The 20,829-nt window shown below is 44.5% G+C and overlaps 1 protein-coding gene across 1 annotated transcript; it reads left to right on the top strand.

Annotated features, from left to right (window-relative positions):
• Window positions 1-3,793: 3,793 nt before the first annotated feature.
• On the top strand, window positions 3,794-7,266 carry LOC107044224. The gene is made up of 3 exons (XM_015266031.1): window positions 3,794-4,005; window positions 4,054-4,283; window positions 4,664-7,266. The coding sequence occupies exons 1-3, from the start codon at window positions 3,794-3,796 to the stop codon at window positions 7,264-7,266; spliced, it is 3,045 nt and encodes a 1,014-aa protein (XP_015121517.1).
• The last annotated feature ends 13,563 nt before the right edge of the window (window positions 7,267-20,829 follow it).

The following is a 20,829-nucleotide window of genomic DNA, read 5'->3' as shown; positions in this document are numbered from 1 at the left end:
GAATAACTGGACGTTATTAGCAGCTATACTTCCAGCGAAGCTCATGATTTATTTCGATTCTTTACATGGCGAACCCCCGAAAAATTTCATTGAGAACATAACAGGATTCATCATGAGAGTTGGAACAAAAAGTCGTCAGAGAACGAGAGGACAGCCCCAGAAAGAATGGGAACTGTTCATACCACGAGATATCCCAGAACAAAAGTCAATACCGGGCGTGAGTGCCAACAACTGCGGTGTATATGTCTATATGTACGCTTATATGATTGCAAGCGGATCCAGTGAGCTGTTTGAGGAAGCCGACATGAATACTGCACGCATTGGTATCGCCAACTACTTATATGAGTTCTCATTAACTGAAAGCACTGAGAGGAGGCTGACCAATTGTGACGCCTTACTGGAGAGCGACGACATTCTGAAGGAGATGAAAAGGGATCCTAGTATGCGATGCGTACACAAGGATACAGCACCGTATGGCTCAACGAGCCAGTTTCTTGAATTGATACGAGTTCTAATCGATGGCAATGCTGTTTGAAACATAAAGCTTAATAGGATAAACGATTATCAATGGGAAATGTATGTGTATTGAGAAGAAAACTATAGATGTACGAAATGTATGGGAGAAATAGAAAAATGTTTCATAATGTAGGAAATTTTCGATTATTAAAGATATGGTTATTCACGATCATTGTGAATAGAACATTGGATCATTGGTTTATTCAAGAGTCCCTCATTAACACTATACAATCAAACCTTCAATGTGTACTGTTTTCTATATGACACCCTTCAGACTTTTTATTAGAACGATAAAAGTCCCAATGATCTGTTAATTAAAGGTTCAATGGAAATTTTTGTGAAACGAATGTAACACACCGCAAATCACGTCTGCAGGAGTGATAATTAGGGAATAATATCTGCACTCTGTAAAGAACTCATTGTATAGATCGCAGATTTGAACGCAATAAACATCGAGAAGACATTACAAGAGCCACACCATGAGTGAATAATTCAATTAATTTTTTCCAGGGGACCTTCCTTTCTCTGACAAACCCTTCGACCTTGATGAAAAAGAGGCATGGCAAATGTCACATTCTAAGCGATAAGAAGATAAAAAATAGAAACCGCCCCATGTCCATTTCATTAATTCTGAATCGTCAAACACCTTGCGCACCCCATACAAACCCTTTCAACATAGGAAATTAGAGAAAAAGTCGAATTTTCCACTCTATAAAAATATCAATAAATTATTAAAAACCACCCCATGTATAGTTAATTGAACCTAAATCGTTAGGGGGGATGTTTCGAATGTTTACAGAAATCTGCAGCTCTGGAACACCTTGCGCACCCCATGCAACCCCTTTGAACATGGAAAATTATAAGAAATGTCGAAATCCCCACTCTGAAAAAGGACAAAAAAATTATTAAAAATGACCCCATATCTAGTTGATTAATCCTAAATTGTTTGGGGGGATGCCCTGAATGTCCAGGAAAATTTTCACCCCTCAAACACCTTGTGCAGCCCGTTCGACCCCTTGGATCATGGAAAATTAGGAAAAAAATTCAATTCTTCAGTCTAAAAAAAGACTCAAAAATTATTTGAAACCACTCCATGCCTAATTAATTGCATTTGAATCATTGGGGGGGATGCCTTGAATGTCCAAAAGACATTTCACCTCTTAAACACCTTGTTCACCCCATTCAACCCCTTGGATCATGGAAAATTAGCAAAAAATTAGATTCTCCAGTCTAAAAAAAATCCTCAAAAATTATTTGAAACCACCCCATGTCTCATTAATTGCATTGAAATCTGTTCGGTTTTCCACCGAATTATTTTCCTCATACACACACACGCTCACGCACACTCGCTCCTCTTGCATGCTTGCATGGCTTCTCCTAACTGACCTGCGCAACCGACTGAACTGACCAGTGGCCTCTCACCTCCGACACCTGAGGCGCCACTTGATGGACAGGTGTCCAGCGAACGCCCTCATTTAAATTGGGGCACGTTTGGACCCACGATGATCGACACGTGCCACCTTGCGGGCTTTCAATCGGCCTCTTTTGCATATCAGCCATCGTATAGTGTACATTGCTTTCCGCGAATACTTTTGATTGTCTCAAGTTCTACGGGCTTTTTGCTCGGCGTCGTTATATTCTTTGAACCGCGTTATTGACTGTTGTGATCCGCGTTAATCTCTTGTTCATCTCGATTAATCAAACCACCAGTGTAAGTATTGACTTTCTTTAAATATTAAATTGACTTTTGTGACCAACGTGCACGTGTAGTGATTTGTGGACTTTCTCCCGCTCCCGTTAGAATCCGTTTTTATCTTGCCCATCACTCATAATTTCCACAGATCTCAGACCCAGCATCGAAAATTTTGGTCCTTCGAGCCGGATCTGTGGAATATTTTTCGGTTTTTCGGGTTTTTTAAGTGATTAAAACGGGAGTGAAAAACGGACAGCGCTCAGCAGTAGTGCTCATCCCTCGGCTCCAGGAATTCGAATCTGGTGGACGCAAAGGGTGCTCAACCAGTTCTACTCACATCACTTCAGGGACCTGCGATACCGGCCAGGCGAGTAATTTAAACTGACCAGCGCTGTCTAAAGGGAAGTTTGCACTGCTATTTCTCCTTTATTGATTTTTTTTTATTTCTCGTGCCTGGAACCAGCTGACCTGCGTCGGCGATTCACTTTATTTAATTTTTCGTTTTTTTTTGGACATTCGAAACTCTTCGGAATTATTTTCAAAATTTTATTATTTTCTTGTCTTGAACACTTCGGTTTGTTTTTGGGATCATCGGGCCGGCACTTAGGGTTTCCGCGTGTTTTTGAACGGCTCTTTCTAGAGGAATAAAACAGTTTTTCAATTCCGGATTGCGACTTGCGTTATCGGTTCCTTTTCGTTTCTTTTTTGTTAACGCATATTGTCGTATCCAACATGTCGGCTCTAGAAGCAACTATCACGCTTCAAATGACTCGAGCGGCTTTTATCGAGGAAACTTGTAACGAAGCAAAGGGAGATAGCGCAATGCAGCTTGGACTTGTGGCACTGGAGTCTAAGTTGGTGCTGCTCGAGAAATATTGGGACAAACTTGAATCCACTCATGAGAAGCTCGTAGCTAGCGGTTCGAAGATGGAGGGTTTATTGGAGCGCTCTTATTTCAAAAATCAGGTTTTTGACCAAGCGCTGACGAGATACGCGACACCTAAGACCACGATCACGTAACTGATGGAGTATAAGGGAGCTCCTAACCTCAATCAGACCATTTCCAGAGATTGAGCTGCCTAAGTTCTCTGGAGTTTATAGGAATGCAGGCCATGGCGCGACTTATTCCACTCTTTGGTCGGGAATAACCCTGACATTCCGGGAGTTGAGCGCATGCACTACGTTCGTCTCGCTCTTTCTGGCGAACCACTCAATCTCAAGCTGATTTCGAATTTGCCCGTCTCGGAGGAATCTTTCTCGATAGCTTGGGGAATCCTCACGAACCGCTACGAGAACCAACGCTTGTTAGTTTCAGCTCATTTAGACCAGCTCCTGCATCCGCCTTCGATGACGTCCCACAGCGCCACGGAGCTCAATCTGTTGACCAGCTCAGTCTCTGAAGCACTTAGCGCACTCAAAGCTCTGGGGCAACCTACTGATCATTGGGGTCCAGTGGTTGTCCATGTCATTGTCCATCGACTATCTAATGAGCTTCGAGAGGCGTGGGAGAATGAAATCGGGGCCTCATTGGAGTATCCTTCTCTGGACCAGCTCGCCGAATTTCTATAAGGTCGCTCCCGGGCAATGGAGACTTTAGAAGTTGGATCTGGTTCTCACAATTCAAGCTCGACGAAATCTTCACAGCCCAGCGTGCAGTCCCGTCCTGCGTCGAAGTCCAGCGGCAAGGTCAACGCAGTGACCTCCAATCGGCCGGCTTACCAACCGTCTCAGCAGCCTCAAGGTCCAGCGCGCAAGCTACAGTCCACTCCAGCTCAATCATGGGCTGAGGCGGGCATGTATCCCTGTTCATACTGCAAGGAGGAGCACTGAATCGGCACTTGCAGTCAGTTCAAGAATCTTTCGCCAGCTGGTCGAAAGGAAGTCGTGGATCGTCTCTATCTGTGCTTCAACTGTTTGGGGAAGCACAGCATCAGGGTCTGTCAGACCACTCGTAGGTGCTTTCAATGCCAGGAGAGGTACCATACCCTGCTGCATTTGGATCGCTCTCGTCGTCCAGCTCAGCGTGGTCCAGCATCTCGAGTTCCTGTCAACGATGCAGGAGCTCAGCGACCGAGTACTTCCGTTCGTCAATGGATACCGGCCAGGCATCCATTCACGAACGCTCTTCAACGGATCGGAATCCATTGACCAGCGTGCCTGTCGCGACGTACACTCACACCGGTGATTCTACTCAGGCTACGTCTTCAGCTCATCCTCAGGCCTGAAGCGGACCGTCCTAAGCGTGGATTCCTTGTTCGGCCCACAGTCGTTCTGCGCAAACCTCTCGGTCTGGAGTCCTTCTCGCAAATTGTTTAGCTCTTCTCGTGAGAGATTATTGCCTTCCGCATCAAGTTCGACTCTTGTTGGATTCAGGCACCGAACTCTCGCTCATCTCAGATAAATTAGTTCGGAAGTTAAATTTAAAGAAAACTCGTAGTTTCATCCACATTACAGAAGTGGGAGGATCATCGGTTGGGACAACGTCCGGCGAAGTACATCTCACCCTACAATTGATCCACTCAGAAGAACGCATTGAAGTTACAGCTCACTCTCTTGATCGTCTCATCTCAACGCTGCCGTTCTTCTCAGCAGAGGGCCTTAAGTGGGATCATATCGAGGGATTAGAGCTTGCTGATCCTCATTTCCCAGTCTCTGCACCAATTGACCTTCTCGTCGGTGCTGATGTTTTTGGTCAGGTCATCAAGCCCAACGTGATTAAAGGAGGGGTTCAGGCTCCAGTCGCTCAACTCACCAGCTTTGGCTGGATTGTTTACGGACCAGCGGGACCTGATCAACCAACATCTTGCTCTTCTCATCACCTCAGTGTATCGAACGACGAGCTCAACGACTTTCTCACGAAGTTTTGGGTTCAGGAGGAAGTTCCTGAGCGCACTGACGCGAATCTCTCAACGGAAGAATTGGAGTGTGAACACCACTTCCGTCAGACTCACTCAAGGGATAGCTCAGGGCGATATATCGTTCGTTTGCTCTTCTCAGCTCCAGTTTCGTCATTAGGGAATTCCTATCATTCAGCGCTAGCTTGTCTCCATCGGATGCTCGCTAGAATCTCAAAAGATGCGCGCTTTCTCCAGCTTTACTCTGACTTTCTCAAAGAATGTGAAGATCTCGACCATATGAGATTAGTAACTCGCTCGACTCATCGCTCTTCGTCTTCGGTTCAGGCGGATTCCGCTTATCGTTCTGACGAGACGACCTTAGCACATGAAGCCCAAGCTTCAGGAGGGTTGAGTGTCTCTGAAGGGCTTCAGGTAGGGCCATCTGACGCTCACAGGAGTTACTATCTACCTCATCATGGTGTAGTCAGAGAGAGCAGTGAAACGACGAAACTGAGAGTAGTGTTCAACGGATCAGCGAAGACCAGCTCAGTGAACTCACTCAACGACATTCTCCACACAGGAGCCAAGTTGCAGAGAGATATGTCGGACGTGCTGCTCTGGTCAAAACAGCATAAAGTCATCTTCATGACGGACATCACCAAGATGTTCCGCCAGATTAGAGTTCACGAGGATGACTGGCCCCTGCAGCAGATTCTATGGACCAACTCAAGTGGAGAACTAGTCACGTATCGACTGACAACAGTCACATACGGCACGAGATCAGCTCCGTTTCTCGCGAACAGTGTCCTTCTTCAGCTGGCTGAGGATGAAGGACGTCGGTTCCCTTCGACCGTCTCGCCCATCGTGAAAGGAAGATACGTTGACGACATTTGTGGAGATGCGGACACGCATGACCAACTCGTCAGGACCGCGCAAGAAGTTCGTGATCTCCGCGCTGCTGGAGGAATGCCTCTGGCAAAATGGCATAGTAATGGGCCAGCGTTACTCCAGTGGCTCGCTCCTGATAGTGCCTCCAATGACCAGCGAGTTTATGAGGATTCGGAGACCCGAATTCTTGGCTTGTCGTGGCAGCCCAGCTCGGATAACTTCATCTTCTCAAGTCGGACCAGCGATGAATCGAAAGTTTCTAAGAGGAATATCCTCTCAGAGATCGCTCAGATCTACGACCCGCTCGGATTTCTATCTCTTGTCGTGATCAGAGGGAAACTACTCATGCAGGAGACTTGGATTCGAAAGCTCGGTTGGGATGAGGAAGTCCCAGAACAAGTTGCCCAGCGTTGGAAAAGTTTTCGGAATGATCTCACTCTCCTCTCGAAGTTATCTGTTCCAAGATGGNTTTCTAAGAGGAATATCCTCTCAGAGATCGCTCAGATCTACGACCCGCTCGGATTTCTATCTCTTGTCGTGATCAGAGGGAAACTACTCATGCAGGAGACTTGGATTCGAAAGCTCGGTTGGGATGAGGAAGTCCCAGAACAAGTTGCCCAGCGTTGGAAAAGTTTTCGGAATGATCTCACTCTCCTCTCGAAGTTATCCGTTCCAAGATGGTTAGGCCTTCTCCAGAATTCGTCGATTGAAATCCATGGATTCTCAGATGCTTCTGTTCTCGCAATGTCAGCCGTAGTCTATCTCAAAGTCTTTACTGGAGATGAAGAGCTTCGGATTTATCTGGTCTGCACGAAAACGAAAGTAGCTCCTCTCAAACGGCTGACAATCCCAAGCCTAGAGCTCACAGCTGCGGCTATGCTTGCCAAACTCGTAAAGTACGTGAAAGGAGAGCTCAATCTCTCGAACGTTCCGACGTTTTTATGGACCGACTCATCAGTTGCGCTTACGTGGATCAACTCGCACCCGTCCAGATGGAAAGAGTTCGTAAGAAATCGTGTTCAGCTCATACAAGAGACCTCGCGAGCTCAATGGAAACTCGTTCCTGGCAAGGAAAACCCAGCTGACTGCGCATCTCGTGGACTAACTACAGCTCAGCTCTCTGCACATGAACTCTGGTGGCACGGTCCACCGTGGCTCATGAAAAGCTTATCGTCGTGGCCATCTCTAGAGCTTGCTTCAGTGGTATCACCAGATCTTGAAGAGAAACCTGGTGTCCTTCTCAACGTGAAGGTCCAGCGCCCAGAGATTTGGGATTTAGTTCATCGCTATTTTTCACTCGACAAACTGCTCCGAGTTACAGACATCTGCTAGCGCGTCATTGCTCGTCTCAGAAGAATCCCTGGATCATCGTTAGCAACAGCTCTGAACACTGGTGACATCGAGCAGGCTGCTTTGGGTCAAGCTCACTCAGTCTGCGCACTTCTCAGCTGGGCTTATGACCTTGTCCAAAGGGCAACGTCTTAGTCCGTCTAACTCACTCACTCGATTGACAGCGTTCCTGGACCACCGGGGAGTTCTACGCGTTGGAGGGCGCCTGAAGTTTGCTCAGCTTGACTGCGAAAATAAGCATCAGATCATCGTATCTCGGGATTCGCAGTTCGCTCAGCTCATGATTCGAGATGCCCATCTCAGGACTCTGCATGGAGGACCGCAGCTCACTCTCGGTCAACTCAGAAGGTCTTACTAGATCCTCGGTGGAAGAGCCCCGGTAAGATCATTCATCCTTAGGTGCGTTCCATGCGCCAGACAGCGAGGGATCAGAGCTCAACAGCTCATGGGCCAGCTCCCAGTTGCTCGTCTCACCCCTGGCTGAGCGTTCCTCAACACTGGAGTTGACTACGCCGGACCAGTGTCGCTCCGCTCGTGGAAGGGGCGCGGTTACAAGTCGTACAAGGGATGGCTCGCGATCTTCGTCTGCATGACCACGTCCGCAGTCCATATTGAGGTAGACTCAGATTACGCAGCCGATGGATTCATCGCTGCATATCGTCGCTTTGTTGCCCGGCGTGGACTCTGCAAGAACTTGTTCTCAGACTGCAGAACGAACTTCTTGGGAGCCGACAAGGAATTGAAGATACTCTTCTCAATGGCGTATAAGGAATCGGACAAACTAGCCTAACTCTTGCTCAGCGATGGAACCAGATGCTCTTTTAACCCTTCAGGTGCGCCAAACTTTGGAGGCAAATGGGAAGCCGCGGTAAAGTCGGTGAAGTTGCACCTCAAACAGACGATCGGCGATATCTATTGACCTACGAGGAACTCACTAATTTACTCGCGCAAATCAAGGCTGTGCTCAATTCGCGACCACTGGAACCACTATCAGAAGATCCTGATGATGTCAGCGCGCTCACACCAGGTCATTTCCTGATTGGCCAGGCTTTGACCTCCGTTCCTGAGCCTTCGCTGGAGCATTTGAAAGTCGCTCGCCTATCTCGTTGGCAGCTCATCCAGCAGAAGGTTCAGTGCTTCTGGAAGCAGTGGTCCACTAGCTACCTTCAGCATCTACAGTCCATCTCGAAGTGGCACCACCCATCTCACGACATCAGAATTGGTTCCATAGTCCTACTCACCGACGAGAGATTCCCACCAACGAAGTGGCCTCTCGCTCGAGTCATCGCTCTCCACCCTGGTAGAGATGGACTCGCCAGGGTGGTCACCATTAAGACGCCCAGTTCTACGCTTCAGAGGCCTATCTCCAAGCTTGCTTTACTGCCAGTCTCGACCAGCGATACGTAAGATCATCTTAACCAGCGGTACCTAAGATCACCTCGACCAGCCATAACTAAGATCATCTCACGTGATGACAGCTCTACATCATCGAGTTCATCGTAGTCCATGTTCGGATTGGGTCATAGTGAGGATTTACGACTGCCAGGGTCTGATGGAATTTACGCCTCCTACGTCCTCGGCTGTACTCACACCTGACCGTCACTGGTAAACTACGATGGTGATACTGATCTTCGAGAAATTATTGTCCTGAGCACGATTAATTTCCTTTTTTTACAGAACTGCGCAAAGAAGTGTCAGCACCTACTGAGGGCGGGGGAGAATGTTCGGTTTTCCACCAAATTATTTTCCTCACACACACACACGCTCACGCACACTTGCTCCTCTCGCATGCTTGCATGGCTTCTCCTAACTGATCTGCGCAACCGACTGAACTGACCAGTGGCCTCTCACCTCCGACACGTGAGGCGCCACTTGATGGACGTCCAGCGAACGCCCTCACTTAAATTGGGGCACGTTTGGACCCGTCGATGATCGACACCTGCCACGTTGCGGTCTTTCAATCGGCCTCTTTTGCATATCGGCCATCGTATAGTGTACATTGCTTTCCGCGAATACTTTTGATTGTCCCAAATTCTACGGGCTTTTTGCTCGGCGTCGTTATATTCTTTGAACCGCGTTATTGATTATTGTGATCCACGCTAATCTCTTGTTCATCTCGATTAATCAAACCACCAGTGTAAATATTGACTTTCTTTAATTATTAAATTGACTTTTGTGATCAATGTGCACGTGTAGTGATTTGTGGACCTTCTCCCGCTCCCGTCAGAATTCGTTTTTATCTCGCCCATTGCTCATAATTTCCACAGATCTCAGACCCGGCATCGAACGAAATCTTTCGGGGGATGCCCCGAATGTCCAACAGAAATTTCACCCCTTTAACACCTTGTCCGCCCCGTTCAAACCATTTGATCATGGAAAATTAGGAAAAACAGTAGATTCCCCAGTCTAAAAAAATACTCAAAATTATTTATAACCACCCCATGTCTAATTAATTGCGCCAAAATCGTTGGGTGGGGGGATGCCCTGAATATCCAAAAGAAATTTCACCCCTCAAACACCTTGTGCACCGAAATTTCGAACATAGAAAATTAGAAAGAATTCGATTTGCCCACTCTATAAAAATAGTAAACAATTATTAAAAACTACCCCATGTCTAGTTCATTGGGCCTAAATTGTTTGATTGGGAGGAGGGGTGAGAGAATTGGTGAAAAATTGCCTCCATGAAAAAAATTAACTAAAAAATTGTTCAAAAAAACCCTGCGTCTTATAGCATGGTGTACCTCATTAATTTAATATTCTATTCATTAGTAAGGCCGGAGACTTCATTTAAGAAAACGGCTATTATCAGAAGTTGGCTCCAAATAACTGATTGAAGTAAGCGACAAGTAGGGTTGGGAAGAAATTGAAACATTGATGTTGGAATTTGTCATAATTCATTGATTGGAGCGTTATTTTGTTGACGGAGTGAGGAAAAGCGTTTGAATGTGAATTGGGTGTTTTGAAGAGGGTCAGTGGGAGATCTCGGTGATTTCTTAGAGTTAACTTACCAGGAGAGCTATCGGGTTCTTTCAAAAGGGGATTAATGGAGGCCATGGTCGAGGGGAGATCTTGGGGGTCCGTTCCCAGGACAGCCCGCAGGGTATTTTAATGGTGGAGGGGGGGGGGTCAATAGAGTGTATGGACGAGGGGAGATCTCGGAAGGTTTTTGGAGGATATCTCTATAGTGGAGCTCTCGGGGTATTTCTAAGGGGGTAGGAGAGAGGGGGGGTGGTTAATGGAAGGTATGGTCAAGGGGTGATCGTGGAGGTTCTTTGGGGATAACTCGACAGCGCAGTTCTCCGGANTAAGTTCCCAGTGCATCTCTCAGGATCTTTCTAGAGGGGGTGGGGGTCAGTGGTGTGTATGGTCAAGGGGAGATATCGAGGTATTTTGGGGGTCACTCTCCAAGGCAGCTCTCCTNGTCAAATATCGTCTAAGAACCCCAGGAATCTCCTCTTAGCCATTTCCTCTGAAAATACCCTAGAAACTCCTCTGAAAAATGTTCCGTGAAAATCTCGGCGATCCCCCTAGAAAAATTTCCTTAGTTATCCCCTCAAACTTACTTCGAGAAATGTTCCCCAGATTTCTCCGGAATTTCGTTCCAACCATACTTTCGAGATCTCCTCTTGACCACACCCCTACTGACCCCTGGAAGTAACCTCAAAGAACCCCTCGGGATGTCCCCGTCATCATACACTCCTTGGCAAATCGTAGAAAGATCCAGAGAGCAATCCCCAAAAGTGATCTTCAAAATCACCCGAGATCCANATTTCTCCGGAATTTCGTTCCAACCATACTTTCGAGATCTCCTCTTGACCACACCCCTACTGACCCCTGGAAGTAACCTCAAAGAACCCCTCGGGATGTCCCCGTCATCATACACTCCTTGGCAAATCGNTCCAACCATACTTTCGAGATCTCCTCTTGACCACACCCCTACTGACCCCTGGAAGTAACCTCAAAGAACCCCTCGGGATGTCCCCTTCATCATACACTCCTTGGCAAATCGTAGAAAGATCCAGAGAGCAATCCCCAAAAGTGATCTTCAAAATCACCCGAGATCCACCCTTGACGATCCCCTTCATTAATCCACTCCAGAAAGACCCTCAGAGCTCCCCTGGAAAGTCAACCCCAGAAAACTTCCGAGATCCCCCTCGAGTATACCTTTCATCAGTACCCTCTCGAAAGGCCCGGAAAGTTCCTCTTGACCATATCCCCCATTGACCCCCCTCCCTAGAAAGATCCTGGGAGCTGCCCTAGAGCTGTCCTGGAGAGTTAGCCTCAATAAAACCTTGAGATCTCCCCGTACCATACCCACCACTGACCCCCACTCCCCCTAGAAAGATCCTGAGAGATACCCTGGGAAGTTATCCCCAAGATCTCTCCTTGACCATACCCACCAATGACCCCCCCCCACCCCACCCCCTCTAAAGACCCGGAGAACTGCCCTGCCGAGTTATCCCCAAAGAACCTCCACGATCTCCCCTTGACCATACCCTCCTCTCCGTCGCCCTTAAAAATACCACGAGAGCCCCACTATAAAGATACTCTCCAAAAACCTCCCGAGATCTCCCCTCGTCCATACCCTCCATTGACCCCCCACCCCCTCCCCCTCCCTTAAAAGACCCTGCGGGCTCTCCTGAGAACTGACCCCCAATGTCTCCCCTCGACCATGGCCTCCATTAATCCCCTTTTGAAAGAACCCGATAGCTCCCCTGGTAAGTTACCCTTAAGAAATCGCCGAGATCTCCCATTGACCCTCTTCAAAACACCCAATTCACGTTCAAACGCTTTTCCTCACTCTGTTAACAAAATAACCCTCCAATCAATGAATTATGACAAATTCCAACATCAATGTTTCAATTTCTTCCCAACCCTACTTGTCGCTCACTTCAATCACCTATTTGGAGCCAACTTCTGATAATAGCCATTTTCGTAAATGGAGTCTCCGGCCTTATTAATTTGTCATGAACAGAGCCCGGAAGTTCGTGTCGCTAAAATCATGGGGGTGCCGTGCCTGAATCGAACAATGAAAAAAAAAACAAAACAACTGGAATGTCAGAAAATTGGAGGTTGCGTTTGATTTAATTTTCTGAAATTGATGTTTTTTCTTCTGTTTTTTCAAACACTTGAGATTTTATTCGGGTTTAAAAAGGTGGGAATGGGATGATCCATAATTATAGGATCGAATTGATAAATAGAGTCCCTGTCCTAAATGACGGGAAAATTATGTGAAAATAGTGTACATTGCCACACTATATTCACATAATTTTCCCGGCAATATACTCCACAGCCTCTTAGATTCACCCTAGGTGAATTTATTTTATTGGAGATGCTGGAGAGGATAACTATAGCCATCCTGGAATATGTCCTAGGTGGACACCTGTTGGGACTGCTGGAAAAAAGCCTCTTAGGAGTCCTTCTGAGTCCCCTAGGTAGAATCATGTTGAAACTGATGGGAAAAATTCTTCTTAGTGTCTTTCTGAGTGTCCTAGGTAGAATCCTGTTGGAACTGATGGGAAAAATCCTTCTTAATGTCCTTCTGAGTGTCCTAGAATTCTGTTGAGACTGCTGGGAAAAATCCTTCTGGGTGTACTTCCGAGTATCCCAGGTGGAATCCTGTTGGGATTGCTGGCAAAAATCGTTCTAGGTGTCCTTCCGAGTGTCCTAGGTAGAATCCTGTAGGGACTGTTGGGAAAAATCCTTCTAGGTGTACTTCCAAGTTGTTCTTGGTAGATTCCTGTTGGGACTGCTGGGAAAAATCCTTCTAGGTGTCCTTCTGAGTGTCCTAGGTAAAATCTTGTTGGAACTGATGGGACAAATCCTTCTAGGTGTCCTTCTCAGTGTCCTAGGTATAATCCTGTTGGAACTGTTGGGAGAAATCCTTCTAGGTGTCCTTCCGAGTGTTCTTGGTAGATTCCTATTGGGACTGCTGGGAAAAATCCTTCTAGGTGTCCTCCTGAGTGTCCTAGGTATAATCCTGTTGGAACTGATGGGAAAAATCCTTCGTAATGTCCTTCTGAGTATCCTAAGTAGAATCCTGTTACGACTGCTGGGAAAAATCCTTCTAGGTGTCCTTCTGAGTGTCCCAGGTGGAATCCTGTTGGGAATGCTGGCAAAAATCGTTCTAAGTGTCCTTCTGAGTGTCCCAGGTGGATTCCTGTTGGGACTACTGTAAAAAATCCTTCTGGGTGTCCTTCTGAGTGTCCTAGGTAGAATCCTGTTAGGACTGCTGGGAAAAATCCTTCTAGGTGTCTTTCTGAGGGTCCCAGGTGGAATCCTGTTGGGAATGCTGGCAAAAATCCTTCTAAGTGTCCTTCTGAGTGTCCCAGGTGGATTCCTGTTGGGACTACTGGGAAAAATCCTTCTAGGTGTCCTTCTCAGTGTCTTAGGTAGATTCTTGTTGACAATTCTAGTGAGAATTATTCTACGGAAGCTTTAAAGTCGCCGCGGGAGAATCGTGCTGAAGATACTGAAGAGATTATTTGCATTATCCTCCAAAGTCTCATCGGGAGAATTCTCTCAGAAAGGCTGAAGAGAATGGTAACAGCTATCCGCCGAAATCTCCATGGCAAAATCACGCCGGTGATTGAAGAAGACTCTGTCCCTGATGATAGATCCTTCATCCCCTATACCATTTGAATACCTCTATTTATCACCCAATATAACAGGTGCCATACCAACCATGCTAAAGAGCTTGGTATCAGCTTATCCGGGATGTCACAAACCTTAAAGGAGTCTGGCCCACTGGTGAATTACTACCAGTGCTTACCTGGTCTTAGGGAGTATCGATAGTTGAATGAAATGTCTGACGTGTTATGAAGGTCTCATGATATCAAGGGCGCAAGGGCATCTCGGGACGAAGAATGAATGAATAAGACTCAGTTTTACAAGAAGTATCCAAAATACGCCAGGGCCAACCGAATGAAGTGCAAGCAGTACGATTCCTACCGAATATACTACCATCAACTCCACATGTATTTTTTCGGAATTTCAGAATTTTCCAAATTTTATTAAATTGGTTCCAATTCATCTAGATAAATTTTACTATCATCAAATCTTTATTTAAAAAAAAACTACAGGAATTTACAGGAGAAAGGAAAACATGAAGCCCGATTTAACGTTTTTTCTCCGATTGCCGCAAATGGTCACAAAATTTTGTAATGCATTCATTATACTCGAAAGTCGATAGAACCAGCTGACGCGGGACTTCTTTACGCATGAACTCTGAAAAAAATTGAATTCATGATTTTTTGTTCATTTCAAACCGAAAGTACATCTTTATTTACTTTTTATCACTCGCAAAATTGTCCTTGGAATTGCTTCTCGACTCCTAGACCCTGTCCTTGTCATCTTCAGCAATTTTTTTTTACCAATCATGTGTTTGAGGAGCCGGCGAACAAGCTCTTAGGTGTCGACTGGGTGATATGTGAAGATGTCTCAGGTGAAGAACTCACGACTCTGTCACGCTCAGAGGGTTGATCGTTCATTGGGTTCAGGGAATTGGGCAATTGGGATTGAGAAAAATCAATAACTCCAGTTCTTTCCACGTGCAAACCGTTCAATTGTTCTATGTCATCTACCAACGAAGAAAAAAACATAAATTGAGATGAGATTGATGGAATGGATACGATTATAATTTACTTACTGCTTTCAGCCAGAACTTTTGCCTTAAAATATAGTTCATCGTCGAATTGAGCAAGCACAACGACCCTATTATTCTCTCGCCTAATTGCCGATATTGGTAATATACTCATCGTTTTATCCATCCACAAAACTAATGCCCATTTCATGATTATGGCACTAATCAGGAGAATATAAAAGCGGTTATCAATTGATAGATCTTCGTGACTCAATTTGCGGAATTTCGTTAACTCGCAATCAGTTCGATCCAACCGTATGATTGATGAAACTGTATGACAGTTATCGATTACTCTTTTTTCTATAATCCGCTTTTTTTTGTTTTCCTGAAATCAGTACTCACCGGTGCGAACATGTTGAGGAAGAATTGTAGTTGGAACGAATCATAAAATATATACCAATTCATGAATTTGCAAAGTTGAGTCGAATGAGCGAAGTTCGGGAATATAAATATAAATGCAGAAATAAACAATGCAGGAATACATAGTTTTTTTTTTCTTTATTCTTGGCTATGAACATTCTTTCTCATTCTTTTTCTTTCATTCTCATTTTTTTCTGACAAACATCTGAGTTGTATATAATCTTTGAGTGTTTGAGGTACGTTAATACATTGTACTGAGCTTACTCGCATATTTTTTCTAAATATTATTTTCACTCGGTATAATCCCACTCTACTCAGATAAACAGACATTTAACAAAAATGAAGAAACTGGCTCATTGAATTCTGCCATTCTGGATTGAGTGAANGAATGAGCGGGATATTTATGCATTGCAGTTGACTATAATGTACTTTCGGAGATTTTCAAATGTGAAACTGTGTCGATTATCGCGGAGGAGAGCTTTGTACCGAGAGAAACTTCTTTCCACCTCAGCAGAATTGATCAGTGCATACTCCATGCGACGTACATCATCGAGCGTCCACAGAGGAGCATTAGGAAGAGGAAAAATGTTCTGACGCATGTCTCGATCAATTGTGGCCATCTTGCAAAATCCTGAATTGACGCTAATGACAGCCCTCATCTTATCTTTGATCTTTGCAGGAATCTCAGCAGCGCTGAGCACTGCATTGACCACAGTTCGGACTATTTGCATTGAGTCCTGGAGACGGAGGCTAAAAGATTATAGTCTAACACTAGCTTCACATATGCATTCGAAGTTCTCTCGAATCATGGTGAAATCGTCCTGTAGGCCGGGTTTTTCGGAATTTCTTTGAACTCTTCGAATAGTCTGAGTATCAGGATCCAGATTACGTATCACTTCTCGAACATTGTGAAAATGATGACTGTAATAAAATGCTGCATTTATCCAAGTACACCACCGAGTGATCACTGGTTCTGGAGGTAGTGCAACACCAGGAGCAAGCTGTTCAAATAGTTCAACTCTTCGAGGGGCTTTCAAGAACACAGCCTTCGTATCTGCAATCACATTATCAGCATTCTCAAAGCAGCTTCGAACCTCCAACGCTAATCGGTGGAACGCGTGGATGATACAAGTAATATGTAGCATTTTTGGATATTCCTCTTGCAATATTCTCCCCGAAAGCTTCATGTAGCGAGCTGCGTCTGTTACTAGAACCAATACGCGGTCTCGATGAACTCCCTCAGGCCACAAAATTTCTAATGCGTCCCTGACGAACTGTGAGATCGTAACGTTATTTGTCCTAGGTAGTTTCTGATAGTGTATCAATCGTGGAGTACCTGGCTGACCAATGAGTAATGGTATGACGATCGCATGGGCTACATATCGACCTACCGCATCCGTCGTCTCATCCACGCAAATCCAAATCGGATTGTCACCAATTTCTCCTCGAATTTTCCGAATGGTGTCATCAAATGTAATGTCCACGTAGGTTTTGCGAATAGTCGATGGATCTGGCACTGCTTCTTGGGTCCATTTTGTCAGGAACTGCTGAGATATTTCCATAGTGAGTTTTTCGGGGGCTATATCGCACTTGATCAGAAAATCACACAATTCCTTGAAAAAGGGGTTCTGTTTTGTAGTACATGGAGCGAAGGAACTAGGATCAGGACGTGGTAGTCGAGCTTTCCGTCGTAAGGCTACGAGATGTCCCCGTGAATTTTCGTAACGTTCAACACTCGTTAATGTCAGAGTAGGACGCGCCCAACATTTCAAACATATCAGTGCGCACCCACCACCTCATAGTGGTTCGGTGGAATTTGAAGCTGTTGTGAAATATTCCGCCACCGTTGATTAACATTAACTCTTGCCCTCGGCATCAGTCCTTATTTCTCTTCAAATGGGGGTTACGCGAGACTGGCTTTATTTGACATTCTCTTCAGTACGTGAACAAATTCAGGGTACATTTGAAACAATTGAAAACGGACTAAAAACTGCGGTAGATTTCATAGAACATTTTGATCGATTTGATGTTAGAAACTGAAGGAAAACAGGAATGGAGAAATCTCAGTACAAAGAGTGGAGTTGGTGCAACCCATTAGGGTTCACACCAATCGCTCTTCAATTCATCATTTTGGTCAACGAATTGATGATTTTTCGAAAAACAATGAGTTAAAAATGCGAATTTTCGACAAATAAAAATGTATTGAAATACCGGAAGAAGTGCTGAATCTTTTTTGCTGAGAATCTGATCAGGTTCAAGTAACCTGAAGACGCCAGCACACAGACATAATTGCTAACCCACGCACTGAGACGCACATTCATAAAGAAGTTGAAGGAAATAGTGAAATAGTATTTTAAACGATGAGCGTCTAAACGTGCTCATTAAAATGCTCATTGACACACGAGTGATGGTGATTTCTGCAATGCACAACGTGTGCCAAATGCCGGTTGACGCACGGGGTGTTGTAGAATCGATTTTCGGAATGACTACATCCCCCATTTTATTCCCATCAGTTATACCAGATCCCTTTGATAAATAGTAGAAATGAACATGATTTTATTGAAATGCAACACAATTACTTAATGAATCAATACGAACTAATATGAAATACCAAACTCCATGTACTCGACTTTGAAATTACTGCCTTAAAATTTGAAGTATCCATAAATCAGAGTAATATATCACACGAAACCTTCTCAGCAGCAGTCACACGATCACGTTAATCGAATGCTCAATTACTCAATGCATAACCATCAGAATACGACCACAATTTTTCTCGTGAACTCTCAGATTATCCTTACGCGTAAATGTTTTTTTGCATTTGTGAAATACGTGGAGCCTTTCTTGAGAATGGATTTGACGATGGCGAATGAGGAGTGAATTTTGTGAAAATTTCTTATGGCATTGTTTACATTCATAAGGCTTTTCACTAGTATGTACTCGATTGTGCACTTTCAAGTGGTAAGCCGTGCTGAAATGTTTGTCGCATAATACACAATTGAATAATTTATCAGCGTCATGAACTCTTGCGTGTATGCGTAGAGCAGCTGCGCTTTTATAAATTTTTTCACACCGATCACAGCTGAATTCCAGCTGGTTCACAATATTAATATCATTCTTCGTATCTGAGTGTTGCGTACGAACATGAATATACAATTGCCTCTTGAAATGGAAGGTTTCCTCACACCATGTACACTCGTGTAACCGTAAATTCAAATCAAAGTTTTCGTGGTCAGAGAGGTCAGATGCTTTACGAAAACACTGATCACACGTGCTGCACTTATGCAATGACTCAGCAATATCAGTATGGCGAAGGGAGTGACTTCGCAGATCAGAAAATACAGAGTTTCATATTCACACTTTTCGCATGTGAATATTTTCCCCGAAACATGTATTTTAAGATGCCTCTTCAGATCACGCATCAGTCGAAATGTAGCTAGACAGGATTCACATTCGTATTCTGTCCCAACTGATGGTGATTTGTATTCACGATCTTCTGTGTTTGTGTCCTCTGTCACCGAGTCTGCAATTGGCAACAGTCCATATTCATCCTCTTCAACATATGTTCGATTCGAAGCATTGTGATCATCATCCTCGTAAAACATAACAGCCTCTTCATCCTCTATACGTTCAGGACTTTCTGGATCTTCAATCCACTCGGCTGCTGTGCCCGTTGAAATATCTACTTCATCGGCTGCCTTTGCTTGAATTCTGTCTTCGCTGTCTCCATGGCACTGTTGAAAATGTATTTGTTTATCCAATTAGATATCAAATAATTTCATTCATTCATCGATCTATTAAATTCATTTCTGAACTTGAAATTCAACATCAATGTAGTTGCTCCAGCTTCATACTACTCATTATGATTACCTCACTGACATCTTCAGTTGATGATTCCTCTAACGCAGAATGTTCAGCTGCTGATAACCGTGCATATTCATCCTCTTTAGAAGGCTTGTCATCTACAGCATCTTCATCGTCATTTCCGCAAACCATGGCAGCCTCTTCGTCGCCCACGCTCTTGGTCGTCTCGTGATTTTCAATCCACATTTCAACTGCGCCCATTGAAATGTCTATCTCATTATTGGGCCCGGTGTGGCATGTATCTTCGCCCTATTCACTGCGCTATTGGACATCAATTTCATATTCATTAACAATATAATTACTCGTGCTCCATGATGTTCATTGATTACCTCACTGACATCTGCAATAGACTTTGTATTTATGACGATTTCAACCCCTGAGTTTCCTATATTGCTCAGTAGTTTCTCGCGTTCTGTGTCGTACCATTTTCGAGAAGTAATTGCAAGTTGGCAGAATGAATAAAACATGTTGAATTTTGTTTCACAGGCGGCGCAAATTTGTTCGGATGTAGTATCATCTTCCTTCACTTGGATCGATGAACGCACACTCACTTTGGCACGTAATTGTTGATTTTCACCCTCGATTCCAAATATACTGATGAATGGCGGCTGCCGGCTCAAATATATTCGGCACATGCTGTCGAAACAAACCATTTTATCCTAACTGAGAAAGTCAATGACACATTGGAGGTGTATTAAAGGTTGGAAAAATTCCGGTTACCAAAAAAAAAAACGGAAAAACATGTTTCTCTTGCTAACATCTTCAGTCAATTGATTATCTCATGTTTTAATAGGAAGAATATTATCCCACTTTACGTTTCATCAAATAGAACTCCATTTCCGTCGTCCTGTATTCCCAATAATTCAACTTGAGCAGTAATTCTGCATTGTGTCAAGCTAGTTAAATATATGCGACTATTTATTCCACGTAAAAGTTCCTGCTTGAAAGGATGATTTGGAGGAGGGAGAAATTTTCTATCGAAATGCTAATTGAAGAGAATTTCTGATTGAGATTTAGTTTATTCAATTTGTCAGTTGCAGCATTTACCAGAGAAGGACATAATACCTCAACAGTTGAATAATATTAATGTTCATATCAGATACTGATTTTATATAAGAGTTTGCATTGTCTAGCATAGGACGATTCATAGTGAATTCATCAGGTGGACGATCCAACAGGATGCCACTTAAAACTTCCCAACGACAACCAAAATGATTTTTTTCAGTATTCCCAGAAGGATTCTACCTAAGACACTCAGAAGGATACCTAGACTGATTGTTTCCAGCAGTCCCAACACGATTCTGCCCAGAATACTCAGGAGGAGACCTAGAAGGATTTTTGCCAGCAGTCCCAACAGGATTTTCCCATCAGTCTCAACAGGATTCTATCTAGGACACTCAGAAGGACACTTAGAAGGATTCTTGCCAGCAGTCCCAACAGGATTCCACCTGGGACACTCAGAGGGACATTTAGCAGAATCTTCCCCAGCAGTCCCAACAGGAATCTACCAAGGACACTCGGAAGGACACCTAGAAGGATTTTTCCCAGCAGTCCCAACATGATTCTACCTAGGACACTCAGAAGGACATTAAGAAGGATTTTTCCAATCAGTCTCAACAGGATTCTACCTAGGACACTCAGAAGGACACCTAGAAGGATTTTTCCCAGCAGTCCCAACA

Source organism: Diachasma alloeum, unplaced genomic scaffold (assembly GCF_001412515.2).
Source record: "Diachasma alloeum isolate Michigan unplaced genomic scaffold, Dall2.0 Dall_scaffold_00690, whole genome shotgun sequence".
Taxonomy (NCBI): domain Eukaryota; kingdom Metazoa; phylum Arthropoda; class Insecta; order Hymenoptera; family Braconidae; genus Diachasma; species Diachasma alloeum.
Note: the sequence above shows the minus strand (reverse complement) of the source record. Positions and strands in the feature narration are given on the sequence as shown.